Consider the following 18,943-nt stretch of genomic DNA (forward strand, 5'->3'; position numbering starts at 1 on the left):
CATGGTAGCAAATTAGCCAGAAAGGTCAAAATATTAAAAGAAAATATTGTCCCCAAGGTAACACCACCCATATAATCTCCAGGGCAAGGGCCCCAAGGTATGAATAATTGCTTCCTTTGTATAGAAGGATCCATATATAAATTTTTGAAGAAAGATATTTGGTGTGTACTGTTGGACTGAGGATTTGAGAGATATTTAGATCAAAGGTGTATCAGGTTTTTTCAATTGTCATTTCTGGGGAAACAACCAAAATTAAGAAACTGATATTCAGTGGTTTTGAATCGAAAATTCATCAATGAATTCTCCCGAAAAGGACAAATATGCCTTGTTTGGATTGCATAGATATTTATGCAAAAATTGTCTTAGATTCTATGGATCTTCCCCTTTTTATGCAAATAAACATGATACACGAATTCTAGGCCTAAGACTAAATTGCAATTTTAGATGAAGCATGACTATTATTGAAAACATTTTTATTGGACATTGATAGTAGATGTAACCCTGTATGATTGACAGACGGCATCTAGTTTTCTGTATCACCCTAAAACCACAATCTCAAAGGCTGTCAAATCAAATATATGATTTTAGGATATTGGACGAGGGCTCTATCAAGCAGAAGTATGAGCTCTAGTTCCCTTTTTATGGGTCCAGGGTTTCTTGATAACAAAGCCCTTTCCTTGCCATGTTGTCTTGGAGTCTTATTGTGCCAAAGTGTGATGTGAGATTGAAAGTAAAAACGGTTATGGTAATCCAAGAAGAAAGAAAGAAATATACACAAGATATGGTTCTGAAGGCAAACTCCCTGAAATGCCGTCAGTACACTATTAAAAGCAAAGAAAAATTAAACTAAAATCAAGTTTAATGAAGTGAAAGCTAAAAGTGACATCAAAATTTAAAGGACCAAAAATTATTCTGCATTCAAGAGGGGCTATTACCTGCTCATCTACTGAGACTTTATGCTAAATTTTGACTTTTTTTTTCTATCTATGCTTCAAGAATGAATGTTTCAATAAAATTGCAATAAGGCAGAATATTCTTTTATTTTTTTGCAATGCCTTGAAAATGGAATGGTTTATTTGTTTGTATTTGCTTTAACAGTAAAGTTTTTAATTAAAGTGTTTTGGAAGGCAATTTTAAAATAAAATACTTCTTATTAACATAACTTGCTATATTTTTTACACTCTAAAATGCTTTCAGTTAATTAATAGTTAGATTCTATTGGAAAGGAAAAGGAGGTTTGGAGGGCAACAGTCCCAATGATATTGCAAATATTCACCAAAAATTTTCACTTCCAGGAAACAAATCTTGAACAGTGTAAGTATTGTATTTTCCTAAGGGTGGCAAAAAAGCCATTTCTGATGTCTGATTATGCTTAAATACCGAGAATCTGAACATTATTGCTAAGTAAGTTTGATTTTTCTGAAATTATTTGCTAAGTAATTAAATAAATAATTTTATCACATTTCTTTAAAAGATATTTCCGGATTACTCCTTTGCTGATTAGTTTGAACGTATTTCGCTCAAAATAGAGTATACTTAAAAAGATAAACACCACAAAAAGGTATATAATCTTTTTGAAAATTACTTCTTCAAATTTAGCATATCTGAGAATCCCTGAGCAGGTATTTACGTAATCGTCCCTGATTTTTCCACATTTTTTGCTGCAGCTGTTTGTTCCCATGGGTTGAACATATGAAACCAGTGGTTTTAAAATATTAGATGAGTGCTCAATGTGACAGACATTGAAGTTTCTAGTGCCATGTTCAAATGAAAAAAGAGATTACACAACAATAACGGCGTTGTTTCTGCCATTTTGTTGTACAGAACAACAATTTTGGTCTGAAAAGAGTGAATATACTTCAAACAAAAAACTAGAGATAACCAGTCGATCATGAACTTAATAGTTAATAGTTTCAAGCTGCAAGGGTCGTATTGCCGTGCAATCGGGCATGCGTCATGCGTCTCTAAACATACATACAATTATTTTTTAACTTCATTATAATGAGTAGTTTCACCTGAGGTTTTCTTAACTTATGTAAATAGTGACGTGGGTCGGGAGGAGGGGTGATTGCTAAAACGATTGGAAAGTGTACCCCAAGCTTCTCTTCTTTCTGAGGAACATACTTGTACTAAGTCTGTAATATTTATACTATGGGATGATGAATGATGCTTATGGTTGAAATACCTATGGTGAAGCATAAAAGATTGCATTCATATGCTGACCTGTACATTAAGGGATGGGATGGCGTAGTGCATGTGCTAAGAGCAAGATTTACTTAAGTTTAGATTTAGTCACTTGAAAAAAGTGAAAGCTTTGACCCCAAATTTGTATTCTCATATTTTAGACCCCCCCCCCATCAAGAAGTAATTCAGGGTTTGTACTTTTTGAGGGATGATAATAATTCCCGAAGAATTGTTACACTGAAAGTAATCCTTAACAGGAGGTTTTAAGCTCCCCTCCCCATCTTGACAAACCACGGCAGTGTGTTGTTTTCTACCATTTTTATGGCACTTGGTATTAACCAAGTGACATATAATGATCGCAAATTCTGTCGGTCTGTCTGTCTGTCCCGTTTTGCTACTTCAGGCACTTCCGGGCAAGCTAGGACGATGAAACTTGGCATGTGTATCAGGGACCGGACCAGATAAAATTAGAAATAGTCGTTTTCGCAACTTGACCATCTGGGGGGGGGGGGAGCCGGTTAATTCGGAAAAATAGAAAAAATGAAGTATTTTTAACTTACGAAAAGGTGATGGGATCTTAATGAAATTTTATGTTTGGAAGGATATCGTGTCTCAGAGCTCTTATTTTAAATCCCGACCAGATCCGCTGAAATTGGGGGGAGTTGGGGGGGGGGGACCTAAAATCTTGAAAAGCGCTTAGAGTGGAGGGATCGGGATGAAAATTGGTGAGAAAACTAAGCACAAGTCCTAGATACGTAATTGACATAACTGGAACGGATCCGCTCTGTTTGGGGGAGTTGGGGGGGTTAATTCTGAACAAGTTAGAAAAATGAGGTATTTTTAACTTACGAAGGAGTGGTCAGATCTTAATAAAATATGAAGTTTGAAATGATATCATGTCTCAGAGCTCTTATTTTAAATTCCGCTTGGATCCGGTGACATTGGGGGAATTAAGGGGGGATAACCTAAAATCTTAGAAAACGCTTAGATTGGAGGGTTCGGGATGAAACTTGGTGAGAAAAATAAGCACAAGTCTTAGATACGTGATTGACATTACCGGGACGGATCCGCTCTCTTTGGGGGAGTGGAAGAGGGAGGGTCGATTTTGAAAAATTAGAAAAATGAGGTATCTTTAACTTCTGAAGGAGTGATTGGATCTTAATGAAATTTGATGTTTGGAAGGATATCATGACTCAGAGCTCTTATATTAAATTTCAACCTTATCCGGTGAAGGAACCTAAACTCTTGGAAAATGCTTAGACTGGAGGGATCGGGATGAAACTTGGTGAGAATAATAAGCACAAGTTCTAGATACAGGATTGACATAACTAGAACGGATCTGCTCTCTTTGGGGGAGTTGGGGGGGGGGAGGTTAATTCTAAAAAATTAGAAAAAATGAGGTATTTTTAACTTGCGAAAGAGTGATCGTATCTTAATGAAATTTCATATTTAGAAGGATCTTGAAGCTCAGATCTCTTATTTTTTGTCTCTACCGGGTCCAGTGTCATTAGGGGGGGGGGGGGACCGAAAATCTTGGAAAACGTTTATAGCGGAGAGATCAGGATGAAACTTGGTGGAAAGAATAAGCACAAGTCCAAGATAGGTGACTGACATAACCGGACCGGATCCGATCTCTTTGGTGGAGTTGGGGGGGGGGGGGTGTGGGGAGTAATTCGGAAAAATTAGAAAAAATGAGGTATTTGTAACTTACGAACGGGTGATCAGGTCTTAATGAAATTTGATATCTAGAAGGATCTTGTGCTTTAAAACCCTCATTTTAAATCTCGACCAAATCCGGTGACATTGAAGGGAGTTGAAGGGGGAAACCGGAATTCTTGGAAAACGTGAAATCGAGGTATCTTACGAATGGGTGATCGGATCTCAAGAAACTTGAGATATAGAAGAATCTTATGTCTCAGATGCTCCATTTTCAATTGGAATCGGATCCGAAGATATAGAGGCTTTGGGGTGGGGGGGGGGGAACAGAAATCTTGAAAACCGGAAATCTTGGAAAACGCTTAGAGTGGAGATATCGGGATGAAACTTGATGGGAAGAATAAGCACAAGTTATAGATACGAGATTGACATAATTGGTATGGATCCGTTCTCTTTGGGGGAGCTGGGGGTTGTTAATTTGGAAAAGTTAAAAAAATTGAGCTATTTTTACCTTAAGAACGGGTGACCGGATCTTAATGAAATTTGATATTTAGAAGGAACTCATGTCTCAGAGCTCTTGTTTCAAATCCCGACCTGATCTGTTTACATTGGGAGGAGCTGTAGGGGGAAACCAGAAATCTTGGAAAATGCTTATAAATGTCATAGGTACGTGACTGACGTAACCGGACTGGTTCCGCTCGCTTTGGGGGAGTTAGATGGTGGGGTTCAGTGCTTTGGCGAGTTTGGTGCTTCTGGACGTGCTAGGACGATGAAAATTGGTAGGCGTGTCAGGGAGCTGTACAAATTGACTTGATAAAGTCGTTTTCCTCGATTCGAACAGCTGGGGGCTGAAGGGAGAGGAAAAATTAGAAAAATCGAGGTATTTTCAACTTGTGAATGAGTGATCGGATCTTAATGAATTTTGATATTTCGAAGCACCTCGTGACTCAGAGCTCTTATTTTAAATCCCGACCGCCATTAAGCCTCTGATTTCCCCTTTAAAGTAATCTAGTGATTCTTAGAATTTCGCTAGAGCTCATACCATATGAGCTCTTGGCTCTTCTGACCTCGTCACAAGTGCCATATGAACTCTTAGCTCTTGTTGTCATAAAACCTCCGTATTTGCCTATAAAGACTTAAAATGCTGGGAATACAAGTTTTAAAAGAGCCTGTCAGTTTTTTCATGATCGAAAATCCTAAAGACGAGTTCTTTTTTTTTTTTTACTAAAACGAGGTAATAGGTTTTCTAATGTTAGCTGCTGCCATCAACTTGACATTAGATACCCCTGATGGTTGAAAGCCTTGATCATGGATGGCCGGAGTTTGAAAACGCATGACTAGGTGTGTTTTTCTAGATTTAGATGAGTAGCTTATCAAAGAGACTGACAAACACAGATAATAATAATTAACCATTAGTAAAAAACATTTTTTTTTCTATAGTTTTTAAGATTATGTAATTTGTAAGGTTTGAATTTTTTTTCTACTAGGGTTGCCAGACTACTGCAAGATCACAATGAGAAATTCATTGGATTCATTAAAAGCCACTGCCTCTGATAAATTTGTCAAATTCGTTACCTTATAAACTTTTTCAAGTTCAATATTGCCATTTGGCACTTTTGGTGCCATTACTGGAGTGGAAAGACTGGGAAGCATAATGAATGTAATATTTTGATTTCTTTGGTCAAACGTCTCTAACCGGAGGTTTACAATTCTCCTTTTTGTAAACTCTCTCTCCCAACCTCCATAGTAAGTGAAAACTAAAATAAGAGGTTCTTTGGAAAAAAAACTTTTGATTGAATAAAATATCATTCATTTATTCCCTTTTTTTATGAAAATGATTAATATTTGTCTGCAAGTTTTTAAAGATAGCGATAATAACATACAACTCAGATAGTGGCCTCAATTGGGGTGGGGGTCTTTGCCCTCTCCAAGATTTTTTGCCTCACTTCTTTTATTATACATCTACCTTTTATTCGGTACTTTTATTGAAGAGGGGCTTTTTCTTATTTTCATTGAAAATTTACCCCCCCTCCCTCTATTGTGAATAGTACATTCTTCCCCCACTCTAATTTCCGTGAACCGAAGCTTGTAAGGTTTTAGTGTATTAAAATAAAGGATTAAAAAAAACTCGTCCAGAAGGAAAGGGTGAAGTTGAAACTTATAACAAATAAAGAGTATTGCGTCGCCAATTACATAAAATATTTCTGCAAAACTAGCTCAGATAAATGGACTCTTAATATTTTCCAATGTCTGTAGAATTCTAAAAACTAGTACTTTATTGAAGACTGAGCTTTCTTGAATTTTGTTGAGGATTAAATTTGTATGCTAAACGTTCTTGATGTCGCGGCCGATGAAGAACTGTTAAGATACTTTGAAATTAGTCTTTGTTTTGTGTAGGGTACCCATAAAATTTTCTGCTCGAACACTTAGAAATTAGTCTTTGTTTTGTGCAGGGTACCCATAGAATTTTCTGCTCGTAACAAAACGTCCTTTTCTTGGGTCAGTTTTGTCTTTTTTAGTAAAACTTAAATTTTCAGAGTTCTACAGATTTTTTTGTTTTTAGTAAAACAGTAATTTCCAGGATTCCATAGATTTTGTGTTTTTAGAAAAACGCTAATTTTTAAATTCTACAGATGATGGAAAATATTGCAAGTCAGTTTATTTTAGCTACTTTTGTAGATATATCATGCGTAATCGAGGGGGCAATAATTTTTGTTTGTTTTAAGTTTCTACCTCATTCTTCACTTCAGAAAGAAAAGCTTTGCTTTTTGATATTTACAAATCAAAGTTTAGTCTTTTTCTTACATTGCTCATTAGTTAGAGTATTCGTTTTGGACGACCGAGAAAGAAGAATCAAACCATAACGTAAAAGTGGCAGAGTTAAGGGGTGGTATCTCCTTCATGTATACGATGATTTTTTTTTTCTTTTAAGCTTTAATACTGGTAAGTTTTTTTTTAAGAGCAGAGGAGAGTCCTCATCCCTGGTAAAATTGAAACATGATGTTCTCCAGGTGCATCTTTTTGTGTTTGTAACTATATCTCAGAACTAAATCATCCTGTTTCCTCGACCTAAGGGAAAGGAAACTTCTATCTGTGTGTATTTTCAATATGCCCCAACCCAGATACGCGGTAGACCACCTCCTGCGGTGTGAATCAAGATCCTCGCAATTATTACTGATCATCTCTTTAAGGTATTTGGAAGTACTTCCTCGCCCGAGATGCAAGAAAAATTTCCTGAAATTTTAATATTTGCGGAAGCCGTCTCTAAAATGATGGTACATGAAACAAGGAAAAGGGCTGCAAATCAATCAACATCTGAAGCTAGCTATGCTATCTCAAAATTCTTAGAAATTGACTCCTCAGAAGAACTTAGTAATGGATGGATGCTTTTGTCCACTGTGAATATTCTTGCAGCTGTTGGAGAAACCATAATACAGGTAAACATTAAATTTTGGGTTAGTCTTTGTTAACAGTAAATCTGTATTGATGTGTTCCATAACACGGGAACTTCTCTAAAATATTGCAAGCAATACTTACATATTTACATTCGAAATGATGCCAGTGCGCTTAAAGTAACTCTTTGTTGAGTGTATTACATCCTTTCAAGATTTTGTCCTCTGTTGAAGCTAGTTTAAAAGACTGCAAAGTGGATGGAACTTTTACTTAGTGGTTTCTAAAATGGATATTTTCTGCTTGTTAGACTTAGTCTATCTCACTGGGTAATGTTATTGACATGCTCATTGACTATAAGCTGAAGAAACGCTTGAAAAATGCCGATAAATTGTCCCGATAAAGAAAAATTGTTATTTCTTACTCATTGTCATGTACTTCTTCCTTTATGGTTGTTCAGACTTTTGTTTTCCAAATTTTCAGGTCATGTCTGCTGCAGCCCTACCGTCTACACTAGTTAAGTGTCTCTATCTATTTTTCGATCTACCTGATACCGTTAATGGTGATACTATTGAACCAGGAAATGATTTTTCACCTAAAGAAACAAGGATACTACTTCAGAAAGTCTTTTCTCAGGTAAATGCACTCCATCATGGTAACATGGTGTTTCAGAAAACTAAGATTTTTTTTTTGTGTATGGCACTTATTAGAAGTCTAGAAATTTTGCTTTGAAATCGCGGCTGGGATACTAATCACTTTGTATAGATTACTGGTCATACCTTAGTAAAAAAAAGAAGTATTGACGAATGTTTTTGGACCAAACGACAGTATTTTTGAATTCATAGCGGTTGTAAACTATTTTTTTGCCCCGAAAAGTTTCTTTTCTTGCTATTTTCATTCAAAATGAAAATACCATACCCATAATAAGAATTTCACTGAGGAGACGGCGGCTTCTCAAACCTTGTACATTTTCGAGAATTGATGCTTATTTACCAGTGCCTCTTTTTTGTAAGGGACTGCTATTCTTTTGGCACTTTCAGACGTTTGATGGCTAAAATTTTACGGGATAAGTTAAATCTACAGATAGTGATTCATAATTCTATCTATTATGGTATTATTCTTTGCTATAGCTTGGTTACACGTCTTCTATATATATTTATATATATGTATATAATTCTATTTCACTATCTATTTCATACTATTTTACTATCTATTATGTATATATATCTATTTCACTATCTTCTATAAAAAGAAGAAGAAAGAACTGAAAAAAACTAAAAAAAAAAAAAAAAAAACTAAAACTAAAAGAAAACTAAAAAAGTGGAAAAAAGACTAAAAAACTTAAAAAACTAAAAAAAGCTCAAAAACTAAAAACAAGAGCTAAGAGCTCATATGGCACTTGTGACGAGGCTGAAAGAGCCATGAGCTCATATGGTATGAGCTCTAGCAAAATTCTAAGAATCAATAGATTGCTTTAAAAGGAAAATCAGAGGCTTTATACCGGTGGGTATTTAAAATAAGAGCTCTGAGTCACGAAGTCCTTTTAAATATCAAAATTCATTAAGATCCGATCACCCACTCCTAAGTTAAAAATACCTCAATTTTTCTAATTTTTCCTCTCCCTTCGGCCCCCCAGATGGTCGAATCCTGGAAAACGACTTTATCAAGTCAATTTGTGCAGCTCCCTGACACGCCTACCAATTTTCATCGTCGTAGCACGTTCAGAAGCACCAAACTCTATGTCCCCGGATCCGATTCGAATTGAAAATGGAGCATCTGAGACATAAGATTCTTCTATATATCAAGTTTCATTAAGATCCGATCACTCATTCGTAAGATACCTCGATTCTCACGTTTTCCAGGAATTTCGGTTTCCCCCTCCAACTCCTTTCAATGTCACTGGATCTGGTCGAGATTTAAAATGAGAGTTCTAAACCACAAGATCCTTCCAGCTATCAAATGTCATTAAGATCTGATCGCCCGCTGGTAAGTTACAAATACCTCATTTTTTCTAATTTTTCCGAATTGCTCCCCCCCCCCCAACTCCACCAAAAATAGTGGATCCGATCCGGTTATATCAGTCACCTATATTGGACTTGTGCTTATTCTTTCCACCAAGTTTCATCCTGATCTCTCCGCTTTAAGGGTTTTCCAAGATCCCCCCCCCCTAATGACACTGGACACGGTTGGGATTTAAAATAAGAGATCTGAGTTTTGAGGCCTTCTAAATATGAAATTTTATTAAGATACGATCACTCATTCGTAAGTCAAAAATACCTCACTTTTTCTAATATTTTAGAACTAAACCTTCCCCCCAGCTCCCCCAAAGAGAGCAGATCAGTTCTGGTTATGTCAATCTTGTATTTAGGACTTGTGCTTATTTTTCCCACCAAGTTTCCTCCAGATCCATCCATTCTAAGCGTTTTCCAAGATTTTAGCCCCCCTCCAAGTCCCCCAAATGTCACCAGATCCAGTCAGGATTTAAAATAAGAGCTCTGAGACACTGTATCCTTCTAAACATCAAATTTCATTAAGATCCGGCCACTCCTTCGTAAGTTAAAAATACTTCGTTTTTTTTATTTTCCAGAATCAACCCTCCCCCCCCCCCAACTCCCCCAAAGAGAGTGGATCCGTTCCGGTTATTTCAATCACGTACCTAGGACTTCTGATTATTTTTACCACCAATTTTCATCCCGATCCCTCCACTCTAAGCGTTTTCCAAGATTTTAGGCCCCCCCAACTCCCCCAATGTCACCGGATCCGGTCGGGATTTAAAAGAAGAGCTCTGAGACACGATATCTTTCCAAACATAAAATTTCATTAAGATCCCATCACTCGTTCGTAAGTTAAAAAAAATAAAAAAGGAAAAAAAAAGAAAAAAGAAAAAACTAAGCTCATTGGCAATCATTAAAAAAAAAAAAAACTAAGAAAATAAGTTTCAGTTCTTTTTCATTTTCTCCACCACTGTATATTAATCAAGTATTCAATAATACAATCTATATTAACAGGTACTGAAGTACATTGGCTTTAATGTTACTTTGCGGTAGTTTATATCTATCTATTTATCTATCTATATATATAATTACATATGAAAATGTACTGTCTGTCTGTCCGTCTGTCTGTACTCTACCAAAAAAAAAGAAAAAAAGATATTTATTTACCAGTGCCTCTTTTTTGTATAATATGCAATACAGGGTCAGGTTTTTTTTATTACATAAATGCCCAGGGCAATTGGTAAGATATTATACCTTCGAGTACAACCAAGTGTTTTATGCCCTTTAACTTGGTTCTTGTATTGCGTAACCAAGAGGAAAGTCTTTATATCAAACATTGACTTTAATGTAGCCTGGGTAGGGCTGTCATTCCTTATAATGCATAAAAATAGAAGCACATAAAATTTTATTGCAGTTGCGTATGTTAAATATATACTTCCTTTGGAAACTTAGATAAGATGATATGGTAGGATTTGGTAACTATCCGGTCTGTACCCAATCATCTACATATTAAGTAATTTTCCTCCTGACTTTAAAGGGGATGTCGTTTGTGAAGTATATAAATAACCTGGGTCCAGCTTTAGTTCTCTGTGGAGCATCACTGATTTCATCTTTTTCGTGGGATAGGAAAATAAACGAAACTGATTATTTGGCCAAGAAATGTTTTTTTTTTATTTTTTAAACAATAGACACCAAGAAGGCTCTTGTAACCTCAATATTTTAACTATATGCACACTTTTTTTATTTTTCATTTTTTTATGAATAAGGTAAACACTGAAAAGATGGTTTGTTGCTCACCAATCGTTGGAACAATCTTCAGTACTCAAACATCAGCTGATACTAAGCAGTGACAAGGTTAATAGAATTCTTCCACCCTTTCCATACAGTTTTTGAAGCCGCTGGACACTAGATCTATCGTCTTCTTACAAAAAAAAATTCCTTGCTAAAACGAATCACTCTTTATGTTCAGTCGCAGATTTAGTCACGAGTAATGTGTCCCACACATCTTATTTTATATTAAGGCCTCATCTTATATAATAGATGATCGTGAAAAAGCTGAGACCTGGCTCATTGGATAAGAAATTTAAAGGTCCAATGCTCCTTAAAAGGGACAAGACAGATCAGAAGGTACTCCTTGATGCCTCACTCGGGATTTGGTCAATATTATGAAACCCTCCTTTAAAACTATATCTTCTCCAGAACTGATGCCCGGACTGACGCTTACATTATATATCCTAAAAATAAATAAATACATAATATTTTATAGATTTAAAGAAAGTAGAGAGGTTTGGATGATCTTACTAAAGCTCCCAAGATCTTTTTCAATTTGTTCTGGGATATATCTGAGTGATTATAAAATGTATCTTCTTGATAATCTAAATTTTTAATCTTTTTTGCAGATTCTTGTAAAATTATGTACTTACCCACCAGCAGTTGAAGAACTTGCCAAGGAAGATGATTTACAGCTCTTGTTTGGTGCACTCACGAGCTGGTGTCCTGCCTATAACGCTCCATGGAGAAAGGTTGCCAGTGAAACGCTTTTAACCATTAACAGACACTGTCTGACACCACAAGTCCTTGGATACATGCATAGTAAGTAATTAAAAAAGCCACATTGAGTTTGTGTCATATAAATGACTATGGGAAATTAGTAAAACTGGAAACTGAAAATAGCTTCTTATACAAAAAATTCCTTCGACGCCGTTTAGTATTCCCGTTTGAAAAACGAGCCAATAGTTTAACTACTGAAATTCCTATATTATTTGCATGTAATACTTTTTCTATACATTGAGATACTTTATTATTAGTGGTAGAAACAAATTATATGTAAACGCAACAGGAGAAATAGAAGTTAAGCCTAAAGTTTTGGAACAATCACATATTAGAAGCTCCCTTGGAAGTATTTTTGTATCACTTAGGTGAGTATCATCCCCGTACATACTCAGTTACTCACTTTCAAATTGATGGCTTTGTGTTTTTCAAATAGAATATCTGATATAATTTCTTTATAAAATCTGGCTGATGTGGCATCCTCTACTACGGTGGATTTCCTCTCAACTATGCTCGCTGCTGGGGTTCTACCAACAACCTCTATTCCGAGACGTTTAACTGATACGTCAGCGTCTTTAATTAATAACATTTTTTTTTGTATCTTATTGTGGTTCAGAATTCTGTTCTAGTGGGTGATATTTCAGACCATTTTCCTGCATTTTCCCGTTTTAACTTTAAAATAACGTTGAGTAGGAATACTCCAGCAGCTTCTTTTAAGGTTTGGTCTGAATGAATTAATCCGCCTCGGATCCCATTTAGCTGAGAAGACATGGAATATTTTAGTGAGGATGATGATTTTTATTCGAAGTTTGATTCTTTTTATGAGTCAGTGAAAGCGCCGATTTTTGAAGTATGTGCTCTGAACTCCTCTAACTCAAGGTTAAAAAGATCTATTCCTCTTAACCCATAGATGACCCCTGGTCTTCTAAAGAGTTGGAGAATAAAAATAATCTTTGGAAAGCTTTTAAGTCAGCAAAGCCATGTTCGAATGCTGCATGTCTTCAGCAGTTCAAACTCTACAGGAATGTTTCAAGTCAATGGTGTTGTATCTTACATCTGATTTTGAAGTAGCCAGGATTGTAAATAGCTTGAAAGGTTCTTCGGCATCTGGCCCTGACTGCATTCCAAATATGGTAGTTAAATTCATTCATCCTTCAGTTATTTCTCCATTGACGAAGCCTTTAAATCTTTCTTTTGAAAATAGGATTTTCCCCAGTTCTCTTAAACGAGCTAAAGTGATATTTTTATGTAAAGGTGGACCTCGAAACGATCCAGCCAATTATCAACCTATATCCTTGCTGTCTGTTTTTAGCAAAATTTTGAAAAGGCCATGTTTTCCCAACTACTAGTTTTTCTAGAGGCTAAAAGTTTTTTTTTCATGATTTTCAGTTTGGCTTCCGAGTTAAACATTCTATGGAACATGCATATGTAACGCTTTTAAATTTTCTCCACACCGCGTTTGGCTCTGGTTTGAACCCTGCGGCTATATTCCTGGATGTCTGTAAGGCTTTTGATTCCTTAACTCATTTGATTCTTCTTTATAAGCTATCACATATTGGTGTAAGAGGACAGGGTCATTCTTGGTTTGATTCCTATTTGTCCGGTTGAACTATGTCTGTCGATTCTCTTTCCTGCTTTTCGTCTGAAGTTGAGTTTGGTGTTCCTCAAGGTTCTGTTCTTGGTCTGTTTTTGTTTTGATTTATGTTAATGACCTTATATTTGCGGTTATAAAGCAGAAACTTTCAGTTTGCTTTCGCCTATGTCATCCTGAATTTTCCAATGGAAAAAAATCCTTCACTTTCGCAGGATGAGGACGCTCTCGTTGGCTTCGCTGATGACAATACTATTGGTACTGCAATTGGAACCTGAGTCTGGGATGCTTCCTAAGCTAGAGAACCTCTTTCAGAGAGTCGTTCTCTGGTTTGATGCTAATTGCCTTACCCTAAATGTTGCTAAGTCAAGTTTTTTACTTTTTTCCCATATTTCTCTAGCGTGCCCTCAGTTAACTGAAATCCACCTTTCTAGGGGATCTCTTAGTAGACATAAAGATCGATATATCCGATTCCTTGGTATTCTTCTCGATGAGAACCTTTCGTTCAAGCATAATATTGGACTAATTAATATGAAGATCTCAAGGAGTCTTGGAATTTTGAGGAAACTAAAACATATTTTTCCTGGATGAGTTTTAAAAATTCTGTTCCATTGCTTAGTTCAGTCCTACGTCTGTTATTGCCCTACTGTATGAATGTCAACTTTTTCTTCTTTTCTGAAACCACTATCTAAGCCGTATGATAAAGCAAGAAGACCTTATATAGGAAACCAATTGTTCTAAAACTAACCTAACTAGCCCTTTACTTGAAGTGCGGTCACTCTACATTCTTTCTTGTGCGTCGTTAATTTTTCATCAAGTTCATGGTGATGTTCCGTCAGCCCTACAAATTACTCCTTATTTTGTCACTAATAGGTCTATATATCAACTTCGCAATTCAAGGAATATTAATATTTTTTTCACTCCATTGGTGAGATCTGACTTTAATCCATTAGCTGCTTGTCAAATAGTTTGGAACAGCCTACCTAATTCAGCTCAAGAATCTCACTCTTTTCGTAGTTTCAAAAGAATTTTGAATTTTTTTTAATATCCTAATGTTTTATGTTTGAATTCTTTTCTATGTCCTCCCGACCGACCACTTCCAGTACCCAAAAATTCAGGTACCTCCTCTGTTCTCTCTCTTTTTTTAATTTATATATTCCATTTGCTTTGATTGGTTTGGTATGTGTTTCTCTTCTTTTTTTTTGCTATATTCGGTTGTTAATTGATTTTAGTACATAAGCAGATATGTCATTATTTTGTTTTGGTTGTTTTTCGTTTCTTTTTTTTAACTATATTCATTTTTTTCAATTCCTTTATTAATTGATTTTGCTACGTAAGCATATGTATCATTGTTTTGTTTTTAGTTGTTTTTGTTGTATATTAATTAATGTAATGTTTAGTCTCCCACCATCACAGGCCATAGAGCCTTTGTGGGGGTCTAAAGCTTTGTAATTTTTCTTTATTTTCTCTTAATAAACTGATTGATTCATTGATTGATTGAAGTAATTTTCTTCTGAAAGTATTTTGCTTTTAAAATTAACAAAAATGTTTTTATTTTTAATCCTCAAAAGACTTAAATAAATTTTTAGAGTGTAAAATTAGAAAATTCTTGCCCGTTTTGAATTCTTTTTAGGTAAACCCTTGCAACGGTATGTAGTCTTTGGTTGTTATTTTTTTCATTTATTTGTCACTATGCTTATATTCTCAACCCCATGATATTATTCAGTTATAAGTTTCATTTATATAAAGTAAAACATCAATCCTCAAAACCAAATTTTTTCCTGACTGACAGTTATCTTTACGCACTAGGTATCAATCTTGTAGAACTGACTGGCAAAGTAGTTTTGAAATGGATGATGTGTGAGTGTAAATGTGGAAAAGATGCGAAGGGACATAGCAATAGTAACATAATGCTACTCTTGTAAATACAATAATCTTCCAATAACCAGTATGGTATCTGGTCATTAAATTACGCGTAAGTTAACTCGCATGATGTGGTAATTGCGTAATGGTAAGATGGGTAACCTTATTAACGATATTACTGTAAATTGAAGACCGGGAGGATTTTTCTTACAGGCGATATTCATTCGCAACATCAACGTTTTCAGGGAACAATTATTATTTCAGCTAAACTTAATTTAAAATAATTTGGAATTGTATATAATTTTTGTGCTCTTAAAACAATTGCTGAGTGCACAGCAATTATAGTAAATTTTCCCGGCTTCGATGCGAAACTACACAAGTAAAAAAAGAAAGAAGAAAAGACAAACTTAATGTTCTTTTACGAACAATATAGGTGGTGTGAGATAGAACTCAATTTTGCAAATTTTTAGAGAAATTGTAAATTGTATTTATTTGGCATTATTCATCCAGCTGTTGCTGATAGAGGGTTAATTTAAAAAAATGAAGTCCCTCACATATCATGTTTAGATGTATGTATTCTACCCTTGTCGGGTTGCATATGTTTGCAAGAAAAATTAGTTTTAGCTGTACAAAATAACAAATAAACAAAAATTAAGATTAAAAACTAGTACGTAAATTAAATCTTAGATAAAAGTCGACCAACTCATTCAATGTTAACAAAATGTTTACGGCCTATTCGAAGAAATAACAATATAGTTATTACAGTGACTCGAAACTCAACTGTTTCGTTCTATTTTTATTATTAGATTTTTATATAGGTTTTCTGTAAGGAAAAAGGACAACTTTTGTCATTTACGTGCGTCTTTATTATAGTTGAATTGTCTCAGCATAAATCTGTCAGCAGCAGTGTAGTGAAAAAAATGGATAAATTGCTGATAGCATCTTGACTATGAGTAGGCATATATATATATATATATATATATATATATATATATATATATATATATATATATATATATATATATATATATATATATATATATATATATATATATATATATATATATATATATTTAACGCAATCTTCAATCTTTTAATCGCTCTTAATTATCCATTAACAATAAAACTTAATCAGTTTAATTATTTTTGCATTTTAGATAAAGGATGTATAAGTTTATGCATTGATAATATGCAAAGAACACATATTGATCTGTCGCCACTGGAATTAGTCGACATGTTTGTTACTGTATTCTGTTTATTGAAAGATTCTGCAGAATTGACTCCGTGCTTACTGGACGACTTTAGAAGTACACATGGATATACATTCTTAGTCGAGTTTCTCCTAAGGTAACTGGGGTTTTTATTACGATTAATTCAAAAAACTTTTTCCACAAAACAAGTTTTTAAAGAAAAGTAAAGAGCTCCATCAAGCCAAGAATGAGCAAAAATAAAGTCAGATAATCTTCCAAGTATAAAACTACCAGAATCACTATCAATAAATAAATGAAATTCAAAACGAACTGAAATTACAATAAATAGCCGAGTCAAACTCAGAATGAGCAAAAACTAACATGAGTAGGGCTGATAACCCCCATGCCTTCTCAAGACAAGAACACAATTTGCGCTTTATTAAAAAAATAACAACAACAGCAACAAAAATGACCGTGGATTGTCAGTTCAATTGACATATACTGATGTTTATTCCTTAAAGTTTGAATTTTTTTAAATTTATGAAAGTAAGGAAAGTGAAAACATTTCAAAAGTGTTTTGTTTACTGTTTTTCAAACGTGTCTTGTTTAAGTGTTTACACTTTTTAATGCATTTCAAGAAATCCTAGGTGTGTGGGGGGGGCATTGACCCTCCCATCACTCTGAATCTTAAAAGTGGCACTAAAACTTCTGATTGAAAAACTATAGGTTCTATGACTATCTTAGTTCTATGACTATATGCCTTAGTTCTTCTGCTCTAGGAATGACGCATGGACGGATGATAGATAGACTTATCTATTAACAAATAAACTGAAATCATTTTATACAATCCTAATAAAGGCTTATGCCAGATTTGCCTCTCACTCAATCGGACTATCTGTCTTGGCTTTTTCTACATGGCTTGATGCCCAGAACAACTTGATGTTAATCCAATGATAGATAAAATTAAAATCAAGCAGTTGTGGAGCTAATTATCGTATGTCTTGGTAAACGGTGTCTTATGAATGATCAAGTAAAAATAATAATGATAATAATAATAATAAACCTTTCGGTATATATTAATTGAATGTTCATTCTGACTGAGGCATGAATGGAAAAATACCTTTCTTTTAATTTGTATTTAGCCTGAATATTGCAGTGAAAAGTTAAAAAAATTTTATCTTCAGGTATATAATAATTTTTTGATCTTCTCTAGCTTCTTTTCAATTGGTTTAATTCAGGCGAAAAGAATCAGTTCTCACAGTGAGGGAGGACTTTTGAGTTAAAATGGAATAGTTGCGGGCATCAAGTTATTGCTAATTGTAGAAAAAGCCAAGACAGATAGTCCAATTGAGTGAGAAGCAAAGCTGGCATTAATTTCCCCCTCTTAGTCAGACTTTAATTGGTTGTTCTTTAAAAGCTTATAAGCTTTCAAGTCTTGTAAGCAATAAAAGAGTGGAACCATAGATGAGGTTGTACCATAGTACAACCGTAGTAATAACTGGCGGTTTTAGTTATACTTTTTCCGGAATTATTAGGCTTAAATTTGCTTTTTAGTTGTTTCCTTCTATTGTGAATCATTCTGAAATTGGATTTAGAAATTTTTCTTAATTTGAAAATCAGACTCAAAACAATTTAGTTTCTAAAACTAGGTTCCCATATTTTCTTTAAAGTATATTCTTTAAAAACATATTTTCTCCAAATACATATTAAATAATATGTTTTACTGGATCAGTGTCTCCAAATTGGGTGAGAGATGAGGTACTAACAATCCGTAAAATGTTCCATATTTATGTCCAAACATTTTGCTTTAATGTTAGACGGGGTTGTTATCTCCTCCTCTTGTTTGAAGGCATGTTATTGTTTATATTCTCTTTTATTGTTTTATTAAAGATATTGAGATACGATGAAATACATTAATTAAAAAAAAAAAAACAAAAAAAAACATCAAATACCCCCGTCCTGTCCCCCAAGGCTCAATGACCGAGAATGCGCGGGAGAAAGAAAAACAACAAAAGACCAAAAAGGAGACAAAAGCTAAAAGAGTAAAAATAAAACACATGTACACAAAAAAGAAATACTGATCATCCGCTAACTGACTATTCTCCGGAAAGCAAGCTGGAGCAAAATGCCTTGCCCAATAAACATATATATATATATATATATATATATATATATATATATATATATATATATATATATATATATATATATATATATATATATATATATATATATATATATATATATATATATATATATATATATATATATATATATATATCATGTAACTCAGGTAATATTTTTGAGGCAGATTTACCATTATTTTTTAACTGAAGGGCGATTATTCTTTTCTAGCGTTGAGAATGACTCATCAGCTGAAGCTCAAGAAGCTGTCAGAAATCTAGTCTTGCTTGTTGCCTCGCTTGCCACCTGTGGATTTTCGGAAATCCGGCCTTCACCTGGGGCTGGAGCAGGATCAATTTTTCAAATGCCTGGCTTCACTGTGCCCCAGCCTGCTGGTAGAG

General features: G+C 34.6%; 1 protein-coding gene across 1 annotated transcript in view; it reads left to right on the top strand.

The window, feature by feature from the left end:
- Positions 1 to 18,943, top strand: part of LOC136032163 (WD repeat and FYVE domain-containing protein 3-like) — a 137,874-nt gene that overhangs the window by 13,752 nt on the left and 105,179 nt on the right. Inside the window, 5 exon segments of the mRNA XM_065712351.1 lie at positions 7,032 to 7,277; positions 7,714 to 7,866; positions 11,624 to 11,816; positions 16,386 to 16,575; positions 18,774 to 18,943. Of these exon segments, the coding sequence (XP_065568423.1) occupies positions 7,032 to 7,277; positions 7,714 to 7,866; positions 11,624 to 11,816; positions 16,386 to 16,575; positions 18,774 to 18,943 (952 nt within the window).

Source organism: Artemia franciscana, chromosome 10 (assembly GCF_032884065.1).
Source record: "Artemia franciscana chromosome 10, ASM3288406v1, whole genome shotgun sequence".
Lineage (NCBI taxonomy): Eukaryota > Metazoa > Arthropoda > Branchiopoda > Anostraca > Artemiidae > Artemia > Artemia franciscana.